The sequence below is a fragment of the Coenobita brevimanus genome, chromosome 62, assembly GCF_032717465.1.
Source record: "Coenobita brevimanus isolate Jiangsu-jjx chromosome 62, ASM3271746v2, whole genome shotgun sequence".
Classification (NCBI taxonomy): domain Eukaryota; kingdom Metazoa; phylum Arthropoda; class Malacostraca; order Decapoda; family Coenobitidae; genus Coenobita; species Coenobita brevimanus.
The window spans coordinates 24,746,152-24,766,021 of NC_137015.1; the positions used below are offsets into that span (position 1 = coordinate 24,746,152).

At 42.6% G+C, this 19,870-nt stretch overlaps 1 protein-coding gene across 1 annotated transcript in view; it reads right to left on the minus strand.

Moving 5' to 3' along the window:
- Positions 1-261: 261 nt before the first annotated feature.
- Positions 262-19,870, minus strand: part of LOC145404010 (uncharacterized) — a 91,826-nt gene continuing 72,217 nt past the window's right edge. Inside the window, exon 4 of the mRNA XM_080275614.1 lies at positions 262-394. Within this exon, the coding sequence (XP_080131740.1) occupies positions 262-394 (133 nt within the window). The remainder of the gene's footprint in view (positions 395-19,870) is intronic.

The window sequence follows — 19,870 nt, forward strand, 5'->3', positions numbered from 1 at the left end:
CTTCACTTCTCATAACACACTCTCATGACTAGCACCATATTCTAGTGTTGACCTCTTGTTAATCCTAAGCATTGAAAATGAACAGGTGACAATTTTAGGTCACGTTAGAATAAAATGAGTATAGGCCAGTCTATACCCATCAGTAATTTGGATACGTTTATTTTTTTTTATTTTTTATTTTTTTAAGTTTTGTAATGTCCAGTAATTTCAAGAGAGTACATAAGATACTCCAGTTCTGAAATGGCCAATAATCTGTACACATTACTTGGTGTATTTCTCCGGGAAAAGGGTGGGAGGTGTGAGATAGCGTAGACCTGATGTGGGGGTCCAGGAAGCCACTTGCAGCACCCGGGCACCGTCAGGACTGTACGGCAAGTGAACCAACATGCTGTACCTGCACAGTAAGTTTATAGTTTTCAGGCAGAAAGAAATATCTCTATTCGTTCGACTCGACAAGGGTGTAATTTATTACCTCCTGTATCTAATGGTGGGACAGTTTTACGTAGTCTTTGGAAGGACTCTTGTGGTGAAAGTTGTATCTAGTCGATGCTATTATTTAACCCCATCGATAAGGAAAGTTATGACTAACTCCTCAGTCTGAAAATTGTCTTACGATTGAAATTTTCTGTAGCAAGAACGAATGAAAAAAAAATATTAATTCCACTTATACTCTGTTCATCACGTAGGGCCATCTTTTTGTTGCCTTGGATGTTCTCTGGTAATAAATCTTGTCCAGTAAACTGCTTCCTATGGTAGCCATTGGTTCTACATACTCTCCATTTTCTCTCGTCGAAACAAAGTCGTAGCCAGATATTCTCACGGAAAAAGACCACTTACTCTACTCTGTCCAATTTAACTTGGCCTAATATTATCACCTCTCCATCTTGAATGCTAAGCTGTAACTAGATATCAGCATTATGATACGTTGCTGGTCTAGAAAAGTGTCATAGAAAGGAAGTATAGCCACAATACTCATATTGTTATTCTGCCACTTAGCTGTGTGAAATAAGATGCAAAAGGAGAAAAAATCTGGGATAAGTTAAAATGAAAGAAAGAAAATGCCAATACAGACTGAACAAGTAATATATCGCTGTGCATTGGTATCTCTTTAGTCCAATAAAGCTTTGAACCACCAACGCTGCATTGGACAGCAGGATTTTATTCAATGTGAAACTCTGGCTACGAGTTCCTTAAACTTGTTGGGAAAATTAGAGTTGGCAAATACTATTGATCAAAAGTACTCGTATATATTAGCCACGTAAATATTCAATCAATCAGTCACATCCTGGAGCACCCCACGAGATGCATAGGGCCTCGATGAACTCTCTCCACCTTATTTATCTCCTGCCATCTCCTTCAGGTTCCACCAACACTCCTCTCCTGCTTCTCTTTTCATTGTCCTCAACCAGGTCTCCCTTGGTCTACCACTGCCTGTTCTTCCTCTAGCGGTCCACTATGACAAATTCTGTATTAAACTGCCTTCTTTTCTATATAAATTTTACAGGATCCTTTTTTTCTGGAAGGGTGAGGGGGGAGGGATTCTTACAACCACTAGATCAGGGGTTCCCAACCTGGGGTAAATTATCCCAAGTGGGGTAATTTGGTCTTTTGTGAAGGGTAATGGGGGAGGTAACAAAAAAAAAAAATCTAAAAAATCATACCAGTTTTGATAGACTTTCAGACCTATACTAAAATTCAGAGATGAATGTTTAAAGTCATGTTTATTTGGTATCAGTGTTAATAATAAAAATAAATTACTCCTTGCAATAACTCTCTTGGTTTTAGCCTAACCTTTAATTAAGTCCTACATTCAAACTAAAATCTAGGCATCAAAATGTTAAGCAGCTAAACTGCAATTGTGGAAACATAAGCAATGAGGGGTAATGAGTGAAGGGAGGTGTGGAAAATGGGGTAATGGGTAAATAAAGGTTGGGAACCCTTGCACTAGAAGATTATATTCAACTTTGGAGATGTCTTTAAATACATGGGTGAAATATAGCCTTCATCAAATCTTTCACAGTGAAAACTCCTTCCAAAACTCAAGTTAAATTCTTTGGTTTTACTCGTGATTAAAATTTATGAGATGATATGGTTTTGAAGGTGTAAATATCTCGTCAATAATTACGTATAAGCCGTTGTTAAAGCTATATAAATGACACTCAAGAGCATAAGAAGGTGTCCCACGAAAAATTAGTAATGAAAAAGAATCAACCTACTTTCTAAGGCAATGGGGGTCGACACAAATGACACTACACTTAAATTACGGAAGGGAATATGGACTCCTAAATAATAACAGAGATTAACGCATGTCTGTGGATGTGGTGTACGTGGTGCACGTGCCCATTGCCCTAGTTCCCATCAACCAAGTGTGGGAACAATCATGTCACGGGGTTTTTTAAATAAATGCAATTATTAAATGATAATGTTCAATAATACTGAACAGCAGGAACAAAAATTGTCTTGCTAAATCAAGCAATGATTACTTTACTCTGGCTTGCTTCGCATGATTCTCTAAGAACGAGAATTTGAAAACTCTCTCAACAGTACACAGCAGAGACTAATTACTCAATTGCTGTTTATTAGTACTGTTAGCCTCTGGAGAAAGTTACTTCACCCCTGACAATAAATAACTAATACTATTAATAATATCAGGTTCTTGCTGATACGTAACTCCTAGAAGGCACAACGGATTTTAAGTTTAATACAACAAGACTGGCCTAAGTACCAGTTATGAATGGCAAACGTTTATGCAAGCAAGGAGCTATAAGGGAAATAAGCTTAATTGTGGAGAAATGAAACACGAGTTTACATTACATTAAGCTCAAGAAAAAGAACTGTTAAATTTATTGATTACAAAAATAAATATAACGTTACATCTCAAAATGAATTCAAATAAAGAGATCGTACTCACTCACTCACTCAAGAGCTAAGTTCTAACGCCTAGGAAAAGCACCTTAACTAAACTCTTAAGTCTAGGAAAACGAAAAGGAAATACTGGTCAATGAATGTGGTGTATCACCAAGAAGGGTGGGAGCCTGGAGAACTGTAGTCTAGTGGAGTCTGGGTGCTAGCTGAACTCTCACTCTCTCACTGCTGGAGCACAGAACCTCACTCCGTCACGACAGACACTTGACTGACTAACTCGTGGGAAAGAAAGGGAGCGTTATGGCCGCATTTTTTTTAACGGTCGAGGCAGGCAGGGGCGAACAATAAAGAAACAATAATATCGCTCAGTAGAGCACTTAATGACGTGCATTAGATCGGTCACTTTTGAAACAGTGACGAATGTTTTGAAAAGTATACCACTGAAATGGAGAGAGAAACGGTTAACTGAGCGATACACAGTGAGTTTTCCACTAATAGTTCGTGGTTTCTCACAAAAGGAAAATGTCGCGAATTTGATTCGTGACATTACGCCCCTACAAAATGAATTTTTTCCTTATGGGAAAAAATTTGTGGATATATATATATATATATATATATATATATATATATATATATATATATATATATATATATATATATATATGTACACATCCTAACTCAGTCACACAAGATTCACACTGTGGTGTGTGTGCTATCCTGCTACAGGAGAAAATCACTATCGCCAATGAGCGTAAAAACCTCGTATTTACGTTAATAGAGGCAAGCTTGAGGGAAAAAACTCTGTGGCGACGGTGAAAATCCTGTACTCAGGTCAAACTGAGCGAAAGTTCGCTACATTTACACTGACAACTAATTGTTGTGTAGCGTGGTGTATGTAATACACGGTGTAGGTGTGACAGTTGTAGTGTAACTGTACCTATGTGTAAAATGACACAGTAATATTAATAATATGGCAACGACGAAGGCAGAGGAGAAGAGGCGGCAGCGTGCGGCAGACGATCAGCTGGCCCGCACAGCAAAACTGCTACACCCATTGCTGTACCTGCAAAATCAATTAAGGTGGAGCATCAAAAGCGTCAATGAGACAAAAATTCTTATTACGTTACAATTACTCTCTCTGCCTAGCAGTCAGTACATGCTACGAAAGGTACGCTCTAGCTGAAAAATACGAGTGACAGCCTAAGCTTCGTACATTTGAGGTCGCCATTAATTTATTAGGTAGATTATTAACCAGGAAATGTAGTCCCTGGACGCCGTTGTCTCGAGGACTCGTGTAGTTTACTGGTTAAACTTAACTCTACAATTACGATTAGTGTCGGCAAGTTGAGAATCCTTATGCAAACTCGGGCTCACGTAGCCTCGAGTCGCCTCTGCAGAGTTCTCAAACTTCCCCCCTTAAACTACGGTACTTATATTAATATCGGGGAGCTGAGAATCCTTGTGCAAACTCAGGCTCACGTAGCCTCGAGTCACCTCTGCGGAGTTCTCAAACTTCCCCCCTTAAACTACGGAACACGTATATGTACAGGCCCTGGACATACTGTGTCCTGTGGCCAACAAATGAGACGTCAGGCGCGGGATTCACTAACACTGATACTACGCCAAGCGACTACGCTTGCCACTCGTGTCTCCTTACACCCTCCAGTGCTGCCCGCGCTAGATGATATTCACAAAGCAGAGTGTAAGCTCAGCTGATCAGCCGTAAGGGCGAAAGTTTGAATGCGCATGCGCCATAATCTGGCCAATCACATGGTTTCTACTTGACATCATGAGTTAGAACTGACCATTCACCGCGAATCCAGTGATGACGTCACGAGCAAAACGCGCTTTGAAAACATTGTACATACATCGCCACTCGGTAATTGTTCATCAGGCGCTACATAAAACACCAGCATGGAAAGGAAAGTGATTTATCACCAGAGGAAAGACAACTTCACCCCTCAAGAGTGTGATATACTCGTTAGTGAGGTAGCTCATAGAAAAACAATTATTATGGAGAAGTTATCTTCCAGGGTTAGTGCTCGGCAAAAGAGTGATCTACATTCTTGGAGTAGCAACAGTTGCCAACTTGGAAATATCCAATGCATGCCAGAGTTGTCATACATTAAATAACTGTAAATTATCTAGCTACAAACTTAAATTACATAATTTAACAATCATGAGATGAGATGGAGGGATGGAGTGGAGAGGTATATGAGAGAAGGGGATGAAAGCTGGGAGCAGGGCAGTGAAATGGCGGGGGACAGAGCGACATGGAGGCGATTTGTTTGTAGCCACCCCTTACGGGATTAATGCGTCTGGTAATAGATAGATATATAGATTGACAAACACATGGATAAAACATTACAGAGAAAAAGAGCAAAAAAATTAATGTACAACTTACATAAAAACTACGCTTACAATAGCAGGCTAACTGGCAACTCTGACTCGTAACAGAACTATGGTACGAGAAACATCGGGAAACAATGAGAAACGTCGGGACTATGTAACTACCAAATCCTGCTTCTCAACACTACCCCATCACTAGTCCTTTGTCATCCCTACAAAACTACACGGTATATACAAACATAATTAATCATAATGAAACATCTATTTTTTTTAATGCAAGAAAGAAGGAACTAAAGGCTGGAGCCCACAAACCGTTCCCTCCGAGAAAAAACAAAAACAATACAAAGGAGAGCCAAAATCAAGATCCGTTCATTTCGAGATGTCTGGACACACTGCATTTGAAAAACTGGAGATCATAAGAAGTAGGAAATACAGACAGAGGGAGACAGTTCCAGAGTTGACCTGTTGCATAAATGAAGGACTGGGAGTACCGTTAACTCTTGCATTAGAGAGTTGGACAGAAAATGGATGAGAGTTTGCTGCTAGACAGGTGCTACGCACCATCGTACTGGTGGAGGGATGCAAGTAGACAGTTCAGAGGAGAAGTGACCATTGAAGTAGTGATAGAAAAGAGATAAAGATGCAACAGTGCGGCAAAGAGACAGGTTGAAGGGAGCCAGTAAGAGGAGGAGAGTTGATGAGACGAAAAGCTTTTGACTCCACCCTATTGAGAAGAGCTGTATGTGGGGAGCCTCCCCACACATGAGAGTTGTACTCTAAACAGGGACGAATAAAACCCGTGTATAAAGTCAACAACTGTGTAGGGGTTAAGAAGTTACGGAGTTGGCTTTGCACACCTAATCTCCTGGAAGCAGATTTTACAAGAGATGCAATATAATCTTTCCAAGACAAGTCCCGAGTAAATGAAACCCCAAGCATGTTCAAGGATGATGCAGGATTAAGCTGAATATTATTTAACATTAGTGGGTACTCCTGTGGAAGATTGTGTCGAGTTAACAGGTGTAAAAACTGAGTTTTTGATGCATTAAAAACAACAAGATTATTTTTACCCCAGTTAGAGATACGAGCCAAGTCAGACATTAGGTGTGACATAGCCTCATCCCTTGTTTGTTGAAGAAACTGCTGAGATGGACTTTACTGGAATCGTATGGAAAGGTGAAGGATGGAATCATCAGTGTACGAATGGATATGGTTAGATGTACAGCTTAGAAGGTCACTGATGAATAAAAGGAAGAGAGTTGGTGATAGGACAGAACCCTGAGGAACACCACTGTTGATAGATCTAGAAGAACGATGGCCATCTACAACAGTGGCTATGGAACGACCAGAAAGGAAGCTATAGATGAAGGCACAGATACAAGGATAGAAACCGTAAGAGGGTAGTTTGGAAGTTAAAGATTTATGCCAGATTCGATCGAAAGCCTTTGAGATGTCAAGTACTATGGCAAAGCTGTCGCCAAAGTCCCGAAAGGAGGATGACCAGGAGTCTGTAAGGTAGATGAGAAGATTGCCAGTGGAATGCCCCTGACAGAACCCATACTGACAATCAGAAAGAAGGTTATGATAGGAAAGATGCTTTAAAATTTTTCTGTTAAGAATTGACTCGAAAACTTTTGAGACACAGGATGTCAAAGCAACAGGACGATAGTTAGAGGGTTGGGAATGGTCACCCTTCTTTGGGACTGGCTGAATGAGACCTACTTCCAGCAAGAAGGAAAGGTAGAAGTTGACAGACAAAGGCGAAAGAGTTTACCTAGGCAGGGTGTAAGCACTGAAGCACAGTTCTTGAGGACAATAGAAGGGACTCCATTAGGCCCATATGCCTTGTTAGTATTGAGGCCAGTGATGGCAGGAAATACATCAGCTGAAGAAATTTTAATGTCAGCCATGAGGAAGTCTGAGGGAGGAAGTGTTGGAGGAACAGCACTGGAATCGTCTAAGGTGGAATTGGAGGAGAAAGTCTGAGCGAAGAGATCTGCTTTATCAGTAGAAGAAATAGCTACGGAGCCATGAGAATAGAAAAGTGGAGGGAAGGATGATGATATAAAGTTGTTAGAAAGGTTTTTGGCAAGGTGCCAGAAGAAGCGGGAAGAATTTCAGTTGGAGAGTTGAGAGCATTTAGTATGGATGAAATTATTTTTAGCAGAGCGAAGAACAGATTTAGCAAGATTCCGGGAAGAAACATAAACAAGATGTGACTCAGGGACAGGTTGGCTACGGTACTTTGTATAAGCCCTTTCCTTGCTGCGGACAGCATTAGAACAAGCGTGATTAAACCAAGGCTTTCTTGCATTAGTCAGAGGATATGAGAAGAGAATGTATGCTTCCATCCCCGAGAGAATAACCTCTGTAATGCACAAGGCACACTCAGATGGCTCCATTCCATGGAAGCAATAATCATTCCAGGGTAAATCAAAGAAGCACTGCCTGAGGGCCTCCCAATCTGCAGCTTCAAAGTGCCACAGACGACATTTCTTTGTAGGGTCTGCAGGCCATACTGCAGCGATAGGACAGGTTAAGGTAATAAGGTTGTGATCGGATGAGCCCAAAGGAGAGGAAAGATTAACAGTGTAAGCAGAAAGATTAGTTGTAAGGAAAAGGTCAAGTATGTTGGAGCTCTCTCCAAGGCAGTAAGGGATACGGGTAGGATGCTGTACAAGCTGCTCTAGGTCAGTAAGGATAGAAAAGATGAAGGTTTGTTCACCAGGTGGATCAGTGAAAGGAGAGGAAAGCCAAAGGTGGTGGTGAACATTGAAATCTCCTAGAATGGAGATTTCAGGGAAAGTAGAAATGGACAGAATGTGTTCCATTGTGGAAAGTAAGATAGTTGAAGAATTTCTGATAGTCAGTAGAATTAGGAGATAAATAAATAGTGCAGATATATTTAGTTGAAGAATGACAGGATAGCCGAAGCCAGAGTGTAGAGAATTCAGAAGAATCAAGTTCGGGAACACTAGAGCAAGATAGGTCGTTGTGTACATATACACAACTGCCACCTTTGGCTTTGAAATGAGTATAGAGAAAGTAGGAGGAAACAAATAAGGGTTTGCTGTCTGTTGCCTCAGACAGCTGAGTCTCTGTCAAGAAGAGAAGGTGAGGTTTAGAAGAGGAGAGGTGGTGTTTGACAGAAAGAAAGTTAGAGGAAAGGCCGCAAATGTTGCAGAAGTGAAGAAGTAAGTCAAACAATGGTTCCAGGGATCTCTCAGAGTCGTCACCGGGAGAGGGGCGGATGGTGAGGGAATTTATGTCCTCCCCCCCCTGGGGACTCCGAGGCATGATTTATTAACACCATTTTTCATTTTTTTTTTTTTTTGAAAAGGTAGTGTAGTGTGTACTGTGCATGTAGTTTGGTGTTGACAGTTAGAGAAGCTTGTACTGGGGAGCATGCTTGCCTATTCTCTGTGTTACTGAAACACTGAAAAAGTTCAGCAAAGGGGGATTGTCAGGAACTAGTCCTGAGGGCTAATGAAATGGGAGCTCCAGCTCTCCCTGTCATCAGCTTTCCATCCATCTTGGGGTACTCCCCTGCTCGACTGGTGCTACAGTCTACTCCTCGTACACAAAATAATCCTTCAACCTATCAGGTCTTCTTCTGTGCTGCTTCTGATGATGTCCTTGTTCCTCCACAGAGTCTGCTTCTTCTGGAAGGTCTTGGTCCTCTCCCGGATTCACTTCTTCTCTTGGGAAACTGCCACCGTCCTCTTGCACTTCAGCTCCTTGGTCCTCATCAACATCCTCTGTTGAGGGAGATCACGATTCCTCAGAGACGTCCCAGCTGTACGATATTGGCCCATGGTACTGCCACAGATGGTTCAAGTGTACCACCCTTGGGCGAGACTTCCTGTCTCCCCAAATCCAATACTTTATGTCTGATAGGTGGTCCAACACAATTTAAGACCCGTCCCAGGGGCTCTGCAGCTTCAGTGACTGTCTCTTCTTCTAGTGAGGATTGTATAACCAAACTTGGTCACCATCCTTGAAGCTTACCTCACTTGCTTAGGCATCAAACATACACTTCATCACTTCTGAAAACTTAAGGGTTCCTCGCACCTGATGATCTACCTCAGCCAGCCTTTCCTGAACATAGTATGCATAGCTGGAGGCGTTTGTAGGCAGCTGTTCACCAGGTGGTCTTCCCATTAACAAGTCAACAGGTAAGTGTTATACGTGGTCTAATATCAGTGTTGCAGAGGTGTAGCCGGTAGACTTATGGGATGGGGACCGATATGCCATCAGCAACGCAGGTAATTTCTGGTCCCGTTTTGTTTGTCCCTCGCAGTACTTAGCCAGTTCTTGTCCTAGGGTCCAGTTGAATTTCTCTACCATCCCATCTGACTGTGGCCCTGGTCTGAATGTGGCTCCTGTGGCATCCCAAAATAACAGAAAAACTGGTCAACCAACACCTAAGCAACAGTCGTGGCCTCTTGATCGGGAATGGCATAGGCTGCTGGCCACTTTGTGAAATAGTCCATGGCAACACATATATACAATTTTCCTCTTTCAGTGAGGCAGAGGTCCAGCAATGTCCACTGCAACCCTTTCCATCGGTGCACCCACTTGGTACAGTTGGAGAGGGGGTGCAACCACTCTTCTCTGGTCCCTTCTTGGCACAACATACATCACAGGCCTGACACCACTCTTCAACGTCCTGACACATATCAGTCCAGTAGAACCTCTGTCGCAGACAACTTAGAGTTTTCGTCACTCCCAGGTGCCCACTGGTGATCTGGTTATGAGACTCATCCAAGATCACAGGCCTTATTTTCTTCAGAACCACAAGTTGCCACTACTTGTTGAGGCCATTGGGTGTATCCCACTGATGCTCCAGAAGTCCATTGTTGAAACCAAGAAGGTCCCACTGACTCCAGTAGCTCTTCATCACAGGGCTGAATCTCGAAACCTCTTCCCAAGATGGTCGCACTTTACTCTGCTCCAGCCATTCTAGCACTGGTTGTAAATCTGCATCCTCCATCTGCATCCTTTTCAGGTCTTCATCTGATGCTGGCCCTGTCACAATAGTACAGTGGAATTTCTTTCCAAAATTCCCATTCCTACTGCACTGCTTGCTGTCTGTTCCTTAGTCTTCTCACACACTATTCATCATGGTTCTCCTGAATTTCCTCAGTGTTGGGGCTTCTGGGGAAAAACCAGTTGGTTGTTCCCTTTCATCACCAGTCTTCACTAATTTACCCACATCCTACTCATTTGGACACTCATAATTGAAGTATTCCACCTCACAAAATGTCCAACACCCGTTTGTAGCAATCAGGGATTTCCTTGCACTGCTCCGTTCTTGCTTCTTCTTCCATTTGTAACAATCCACCTTCTTGTGTCCCAGCCTGCCACAGAACCAGCAACCTCCTCTGATCTTCTGTTCTTTCTTCCACTTGTTGCAGTCCACTCTCTGATATCCTGGCTTCTCACAATACCAGCAACTTCCTCCGAATTCTTAAACTTCAAGTACCTGCCCCTTTCTTACCTTGAATCCTGCACTACAACCGGCCTGAAAGGTGGATGTACTGGACCTGACGTAGGACTCAGATTCTAGAGCCCTGGCTATTGCTTCTTGCATGCTTCTTGGTTGTGCCTGCTTCACTTGCATGTTCAACTCTGCACTATCAAGAGCATCGATGAACTGGTCCCTCAAAAGAGTAGCCAGCTGGTTAGGTGCTGCTCCAGGGTATGCCTTGTATGCCATACTCTCCAGGTCATGAGCAAGGTGCTGTAGGGATTCTCCTCGAGCCTTTACGTGCCTCTGGAATCTTGCTCTGTAAATCTCAGTCTGGTACATGGTCCCTTATCTGTGTTCTTGCTCTTTTAGTAGAGACCGATAACTGTTCCTCCCCATCACTGACATCTGACCCAGAATTTCCACCGTGGCACCCTTAACCCCTCCGTGGCCGCCGGTGTCCAATGACGTTTAGCCGATAAATGGCCGCAGTAGTCGTTTGAGCGCAGCCTATAAAAAAAACGGCAAAAATTTTTGGGAAGTGAACGAACGTTCTGAACATCTTCAGACCGACCTACATTATACTCACACCTCATCAAGCAGTTCAGAGCCTGCTGCTGTGATGAGTGGACCTTCGATTTTTTTTCTCCTGGCCATGTGTAAACAAGCAAAACTACACCCATTATTTCGACCCTTGCAAAAAAATCATCTTTGTCCTGTCTTACAAAATACACACAAGCACCTGTTTACGGTTATGAATTAATACAGGCACAAACAAAAGAGACATAATAATGAGAGAAAAATACATTCTTGTTTTGGTATCTTTACCTATTTGCTTAGGTTTGTTGTACTGGTTTGGATCATTCGATGCAGTGCGACTTATAGAAAACAGTTAAAATTTTCGGGAAGTGAACGAACATCTGACCTTCACTTCACGCTCTCTCACCTCATTTGTCGGTTCACCACCTGCTGCCGTGATGAGTGATACCACCTGCTGCCGTGATGAGTGAATGAATGATTTTTTCGCTCGTGGTCATGCCTAAACACAGACATAGTTACACCCATTATCTCAACCCAGACAGAAAATATCATCTTTTTCCTCCCTTGCAAAACACACACAACCACCCTGTTTACGATTATAAATAAACACAGGCATAAACAAAAAAGATATGAAAATAAAATAAAAATTATTTTTTATTTGGTATCTTTACATAATTGTTCAGGTTTGTTGCACTGTTTTGAATCATTTTACATATTCTTTGCATATACAAGCATAACAGGAAAGTTTTCTGTGTTCACGTGATGCTTTCGTGGGTGGAAAGAACTTCCTTCCCTTCCAGCTAATCAGCTTGTATGAGATGTGAATTACAGGTCGTCTCACAATTCTGACAGCGTAAAGTGTTGGGAAACACCCAACTGTACCATTTTTCCTTACCCAGGCAGAAAATATCATACTTTCCCACACTCAGGACAGAGACAGCAACATACATAGCGGAAATAAGAAGGTAAGATGATAAAGGTGAACATGTTATTATGGAAAAAATAAATTTTTCTCCGTTTGTAAACGTATTTATTTCTGCTTTGTCTCTTTATTCGTAATAATTAGACTTATTTGTATTTTTGAAACTGCATTATGATTCTATTTTTAGCCATGCAAGTGGTGTGGGAGAGGCAAGCTGCGACTCAGCTCCCCTATCCCTAGTCGGATCTGACCCTCCACTTTCATCTCCTGTGGGAGAGCCTAGCCTCGGGAGACAGGCAATTTTCTTATTTAGGACTGAAAATTCAACCCATTCACTCCCTATTCCAAGCATGGGCACAACAATAACATAAAATAATATCTCGACACTACCGTAAACATATTTTATATCAAAAAGGTGAAAAAATATTCATAATAATTTTTTTCAGCCAATCCTATTATGTACTGAAATCATTCGACATCATCATATCTAATATATGCGCGCATTTCAGCACCATTCATATTGTTTTGGGAGGAAAAAAAAAAATGATAACGTGCGATGTTGCAGTGCGGCAGCACCTCGAGGCGGCGGGTATCGGTTGCCAATATTTCTGCAACTTTCGCACTCCATTGTAAGCCACAGAATGGATCTAGGAAGCTGGGCTTTGCAGTGTTAGGTGCGTCTGAACTTTCTCTTCAATATTGCAAGAAAAAAAAATCAGTTTTCAAAGCTTCAGAAAATGGTCCCAGCATCGGCCTGAGGTGCAAGTAAAATTCCAGACTTATGGCCATGGAGGGTTTAAGGCTAGTAGTAAGTTGCACTGCCCTCTACCTGTCATCCCAACCATTCTGATCAGCAGATAACTCAAACTGTGCACGGTAATCTTCCCATGATATTCTCCCATCAAATTCCTGAGGTTTCTTTTTAATTGGACCCTCATTATAGCCATGCACATCACTGGTTTTGGACCTAAAAACTGTGGCATCTTAAGTCCAGGACTTAAAACTTCTGCATTCTGAATATTCAACCCTGTAATGCTACCTTTGGATGCTTAGGATCCATTATGATTCACCATACACTGTCCAGTCTCTTCCAATGCTCCTTGGACACTAACCTGAGGCTCAACAGTGCAGTTTCTCTACAGCCTCAGTTTTCTCACTGATTATCTTCACATGGCCGACTACATTCTTCAACTGGTTATCTACATGCTGTCCGTACTCCGTCACTGTTTCCTCACTAATTGACTTCAACTGGTCATCTATATGCTGTTTGCACTCCGTCATATTATTGCTTACCTCATAGTTCTGCTGCCGTACTGTAGCTCAGCATAGACTTCCTCCTTCAGTTTTTCCTGTTCCCCCATGAATGCATCTAGCTGTCCTTGCATCCTCATCCGTTGATCCTGTAATGCCTCTTGAAACTGTTCATATCGTTCTTTCTGTTCTTCACTTTGCACCTGTAATTTTTCTTTAATTTCTTCATTCTGTACCCATACTTGTACACTTTGTGCTTGTAACTGTTCTTTGAGTTCTTTCTGTCTTTCATTCTCTGCCTGTAATTGATCTTTGTGTTCTTTCTGACCTTCATTCTGTGCCTATAATTGTTCTTCGAGTTCTTTGGGACAGAAAGAACTTGTAATAGCCTCATGATTGCTGCCAGGGACACTTCCTCTTCCTGCCCAACTCAGGACCTTATCTGCACACCTACTTGCTCCATGTCGAAGATTTAACTCACTGCAGCACTTAATCCCACTCCTGACACCAGTGTTACTTCCCTCCCAAACTGCCACAGGCTCTAGCAGCAGTAGTACAGTATAAGAAGGACTTTGCCCAGTGAGTTGTTCTTCCTATGGTCAATCTTTTGGTGTACAGCACACAAGATCAGCTCAGGCATCATACACACTGGCTTCTTAAGTTCACTGTCTCTATTTTCCAGCTAACTACACTTAATGCTTTCCAACTTTACTTCAGTGTTTTCACAATCACTGGAGCTATACAGACTTTACTAACTGCAATTACACTTAATGCTTGACAACAACACTTCATTATTTTCACAAATACTGAAGATATACAAACTTCATTAACACTTCACTGTTTGCCAACAACGCTTCACTATTTTCACAAGTACCGATGATATACATACTTCACTGACACTGCACTACACTCAAACTGAACTGAAAACTTACTAACTGCTCTAGTCTCTTCTCCATCCTTATATAAGCTTGCATTGTTCTTAAATGATCTAAATTCTCGGAGATGCAACAGTTGCCAACTCGGAGATATTGTTGCCAACTCGGAGATATCCAAAACATGCCAGAGTTTTCTTACATTATATAACTGTAAATTTTTTAGCATACAACCTTAAATTACATAATTTAACAATCACATGAATAAAACATTATAGAGAAAAAGAGCACTAATGCACAACTTACGAATTAACTACGCTCACAACAGCAGGCTACCTGGCAACTCTGGCTCGTAACGGAAGTACGGTACGAAAAACACCAGGAAACAGTGATAAACTTCCAGACTGCCTTACTACCAAATCCTGCTTCTCACCAATACTATCTAGGTATATGGGCCTGATGGGATCCCTGCAGCTGTTCTCAAAAAACGTGCTTCTGTGCTTACACCCTGCATAGGTAAACTCTTTCCCCTTTGTCTGTTGGGTTGTACATTTCCTTCTTGCTGGAATATTGCTCTCACTGAAGGATGATAATTCCCACCCTTCCCAGTTAACCCCTGACCACCTGCTGATGTGTATGGACATCAGGATTCAGGGTGTGGAGCGCCGCCAGTTGACTTAATATACCTCACTCACCTTCGCGCCACTTTGAGTGTGGGACCATTTTCTATGATACCTACCGGGTAGGTAGGACCCTCAAGTACCCGGTGGTTGTGCAGTTCAGTCTGTACTCAGCAGTGTTAGCGTGAGGAGCCATGTCATCTTCCTTGTCATCGTCCGATTCCCTCTCACTACATGAAGGGCTGATCGCCTCATCAACCCCCACGAAAGTTCAGCCCTTAGTGCCAAGGAAAGGGCTAAGCAATAGTGCCATTGGACTTGCCCTCGACGACACTGTATCCTCTCGTACACTTAGAGAGAATACATCCTCAGAGGAGAAGAAGAGCTACCACGTGGAGAGCTACTAAATACAGCTTAGATAACAAAGAAATTAGCAAATCGGAATGCGAGAGAGATCTAGGAGTTATGATTAGTAACGACCTTAAACCTAGGCAACAGTGTATTAATGCGAGAAATAAAGCAAATAGGGTCCTAGGATTTATTTCGAGAAGCGTGAGCAATAGATCATCTAAAGTAATACTAAAACTTTATCTAGCATTAGTAAGGCCACATTTAGACTACGCAGTACAATTCTGGTGTCCTTACTATAGAATAGATATTAATTCGTTAGAAAATGTACAGAGAAGAATGACTAAAATGATACATGACGTCCGGAACCTGTCATATGAAGACAGACTGAAAAGACTAAGTCTGCATTCGCTAGAGAGGCGTAGAGTAAGGGGAGACTTAATTGAGATGTTTAAGTGGATGAATGGTATAAATAAGGGAGATATTAGCAAGGTACTTAAAGTGAGCATACAGGATAGAACTAGAAATAATGGTTTCAAACTAGAAAAATTCCGTTTCAGTAAGGAAATCGGTAGAAATTGGTTTGGTAATAGAGTAGTAGACGAATGGAATAAGCTACCTAGTAAAGTAGTTGCTGCCTCTTCCATTGAGAGTTTCAAGCATAGGCTAGATAAGCATATGACAAATAAGGGGTGGATATAGAATAAAGAAAATCTTATAACCAATACTAATTCAAAAAAAATATCTTTTCAGGTTACACTATGATAGTCTCTATTCTCCTTTCACACTTTCCTGTAAAATGTCCACGCCAGTTTTTCTATACGGCGTGGTGTTCTTTCTGACTTTTTCCTGCCGGCTTCGGCTGGAGGGTTTGGAGGGCGGGGGAGAGCCTTCTTCTTTGCTGTCCTTATCTCATTCTAGCAGTTCAGTTACTCTTCTAGGAGCTGCCTAGCATGGGCCAACCGGCCTACTGCAGTTATCCTCTCTTCTTATGTTCTTATGTTCCAACCCCTACTTGCTCTCCGATGCCAGAGAGGGCTCTCTGACTTCTTCAGGAGGAAGGGACAGCCTACGAGAGGGACGATTTCGGTGATGAGATGATAGATGACCCAGGACATCAGGAAAGTGGCCACGGACCTGGTGGTCATCTGCAGAATAAACACTGCAGAGCTGTTTCCCCCCACACTCTTGCCGCCTGCTCGCCAACATATTGTCCTCCAGTGCTCCCCCACACCTCAGCCTACCACCTCAAGGGCAGAATCTCCACAACCATGCCCTTTGGGAGTGGTATTTCCAAGACGAGCCCCACGTGCTGATATGCAGCGCCGAGCATCTCTCAAGGAAATTTCCACATCAGGTGGGTCATCACCAGCTTACTCCCCCACCTACCACACCTCTCCCTCTCCTTCCCCACCACCCCGTGCCCATGGCCGTGCACGAATGATGAAAAAACATACTACAACTGCCAGCCAGCCAGCTCTACCCCGTGTGGGTAGAGTTGACACATTTGTGTGGGATGATGGTGCCTGCTTTGAGACATCTGTGCTGGCATTTGATGAGTTGGGTGCAGGTGTGCAGGAGGATGAGCTTCCCCCCAGGCCCTGGGCTATTAGCAGTCTTTTCAAAGCTATTTTCACGACTGCAAAAATGCAGTACCTGGTGGATGAAATAAATTTCCACCAGGCCATGAGTGTGCTTTGGCTGGACGTGGCTCCCAGCAAGAGCACGCACATGTGTGATTGGATACCTCTCCACGTGGGGGAGATGTTTGTGTGGCTTGCCCTGACCTTGCTGATGAAGCACGTTAGAAAACATGTGCTCCACGACTATTGGTCGGTGGATGAACTCGTGGACACACCTGTCTTCAGCAAGTACATAGCCCGTGATAGGTACCTGGCCATCCTAAGGTTCCTACACTTCAACCGAAATTACGGGCTTGCCTCAAATGACCGGATGTGGAAAATAAGACCAATCCTTACTATGTTAAAGGAGTCATTCTCCAGGGTTTTCCAACCGTTCCAGAAAGAGGTTATTGACGAGTCACTTGTGTTATTCAGGGGCAGGCTGGCATTTATTCAGTATGTGCCATCAAAACGACACAGAGTTGGCCTCAAATTCTTTGTGCTTTGTGACTGTAAAACTGGATATGTGCTGGATGTAATAGCTTACTCAGCAACAGATGTTGATATACATAGCGATGATCCTCATGGGTTCTCTGCGTCAGTAGTGAAAGTGCTGATGGAATGGCATTTCAACAGGCACCGCATCCTGTATACCAACAATTATTACACAGCTCTGGCACTGACAAAGTATTTGCTTGACCATGGTACTGGGTACTGGGACCTGTGGAACTGTTAGGACCAACAGAAAGAAAAACATGTTAGCCCTTCTCTGGCATGAAAAGAGACGGGTTAACATGTCTACAGTTCATAAGGGTGTGTTGGAGGAAAGTGGGAAAACAGACTACAGGACCAGGGAACCCGTGACAAAGCCAGTTGCAGTCAACGATTACAGTATCAACATGCTGCTGGTTGATAAATCGGACATGCAACGTGCTGAGGTCAATTACCCACTCAAGTCCTGCAGGTAGTACAAGAAAGCGTTCTTACACCTTGATATCGCCGTCCTGAACAGTTTCATACTGTTCAAGGAGCTTGTCAGGAAACCTCTATCTCTACGAGAGTCTGATAGAGGGCTGGCGCGTGAACTTGAGCAATATTCAACTGCTCAGGTGACAGGTGCTAGGCGGGGGACAGCGGCTCCAGTGGACAGGCTCAACTGTGATGAGTATTTCCGGCAGCACAAGCTTATGGAGATCGGGAGAACCATGGCAGGTTGTCTGGCACACATGCGGTGGCACGTCTGCTGCACAACCAAACGTCGTCTCCCAGCACGAAAAGAGACCTCGTACCAATGTGCAGAATGCAAGGTCCCCCTATGCCCCAAATGCTTCTTGGACTATCACTCCGAGCATGGGTACTGAGCAGGTGTGTGGGGAAGTGTATATAGTGTGCAGCAATGCTCATGTTTGTGTATTTTCATAAATGAGTGAAATGTGTGATATTATAAGTGATTCATAGTAAGTGCTGTAAGTCTTTTATAATAAGTTCTACAAGTGCATGTAAGTGATTTATAGTAAGTGCAATACAGATATTGATACTATTTATTGGATATTTGTTAGAAGTTTATTGGAAATACCTTGAGTTTGCCTACCTGTTACCTGAAAGAAAACCACTTGTGGGCGGGTCAGAAAGAAAATTACCTGCTTGGCTGTAACTAAGTTATTTCACCCAATACTCAAGGGAATTGTGGCAAATATAAGCATCATAGTATCTGTGATGTGAAATACAAATAATGTTAGTTGTGTAAAACATTTATATGATTTTCACTATAACTCTGATTAGTACAAAGCAGTCTGAATTACAGTACAAATAATTACCTCGTACTCTACGATAATGCGTGAAAGAGCAACAACATTTACTTGTCAAAGTGCAATTACTCGTAATCGTGATGTAAAGTGCAATTCTAAGTGTCTAACTAAAGGGAAAATATGATTATTTATGGAAGAAGTGAGGACAGAAAAACGAAGAGATATTTCCTTTCCCACACACATACGGGGCATAGTGGCATGATGGAACTGGCGGTAAATCCTTGGGTGAGCCACATGGACCGGGTGATGACTCATTCTCACAGCGGTGAGTAAGGAGAAATAGGAAAAACGAGTGGAATCTTCGGCATTCCATCCAAGGACGCACTGGCAGTGTTACAATCACCACTCCAGTCAGTGCTGCCAATACTAGCCACGGAGACCAAGGCCACGGCCAGTGGCGCGCGCTCGGAGCCGCCCGCCAAAACGTGAAAAACCACTGGTCTTCAACTCATCCTTACTCATCGACGGGCTCGGGATACCTTCATTGGAAAATAGAAGAGTTTGTGAGTCTTATGAACTTTTATTTGATCTTCTAGCTATTATAGTTCTATAGCTATTATAGTATATTAGGGATTGAAGTAAGGATATTTTTTCCAAAATCTCGGAAATCTCCCTGTAGGGAGGAATGGGCGGCGGCCGGGAACCTCCGGCGGCTAAGGGTGAAACTGACATCCTGTATCTGTATTGTTTTAAAGTATAATCTTTAATAAAAACAAATAAAGCATCTTTCCTACTTTCTGATAGTATGGATTCAGGCAGGGATGCTTTGCCAGCAGTCTTCTCACTTTCCTTTAAAACTCCTGATCATCCTTCTTTCAGAGCTTTGGAGAAAGATTTGTCATTGCACTTGACGTCTCAAAGGCTTGCGACCGAGTCTGGCAAAAATTTTTGATTTCCGGCCCTCTTATGGTTTCTGACCTATCTGTGCCTTTATCTCTAGTCATTCTATAGCTGCTGTTATAGACTGCCAGTTTTTCTCCTTGGGCTATAAATAACTGTGTTCCTCAGGGCTCTGGCCTGTCACCAACTCTCCTCCTTCATTTCAACAATGACCTGCTATGATTTACATCTAACCCTATTCACTCATACACTGATGACTCCCCCCTTCACCTTTCCATCCACTAACCGCATAGGCATTAATATTGTCATAGCACGATATGAAATAGTTATAGGCATTAATAAAGTCATAGTTCAATATGCAAA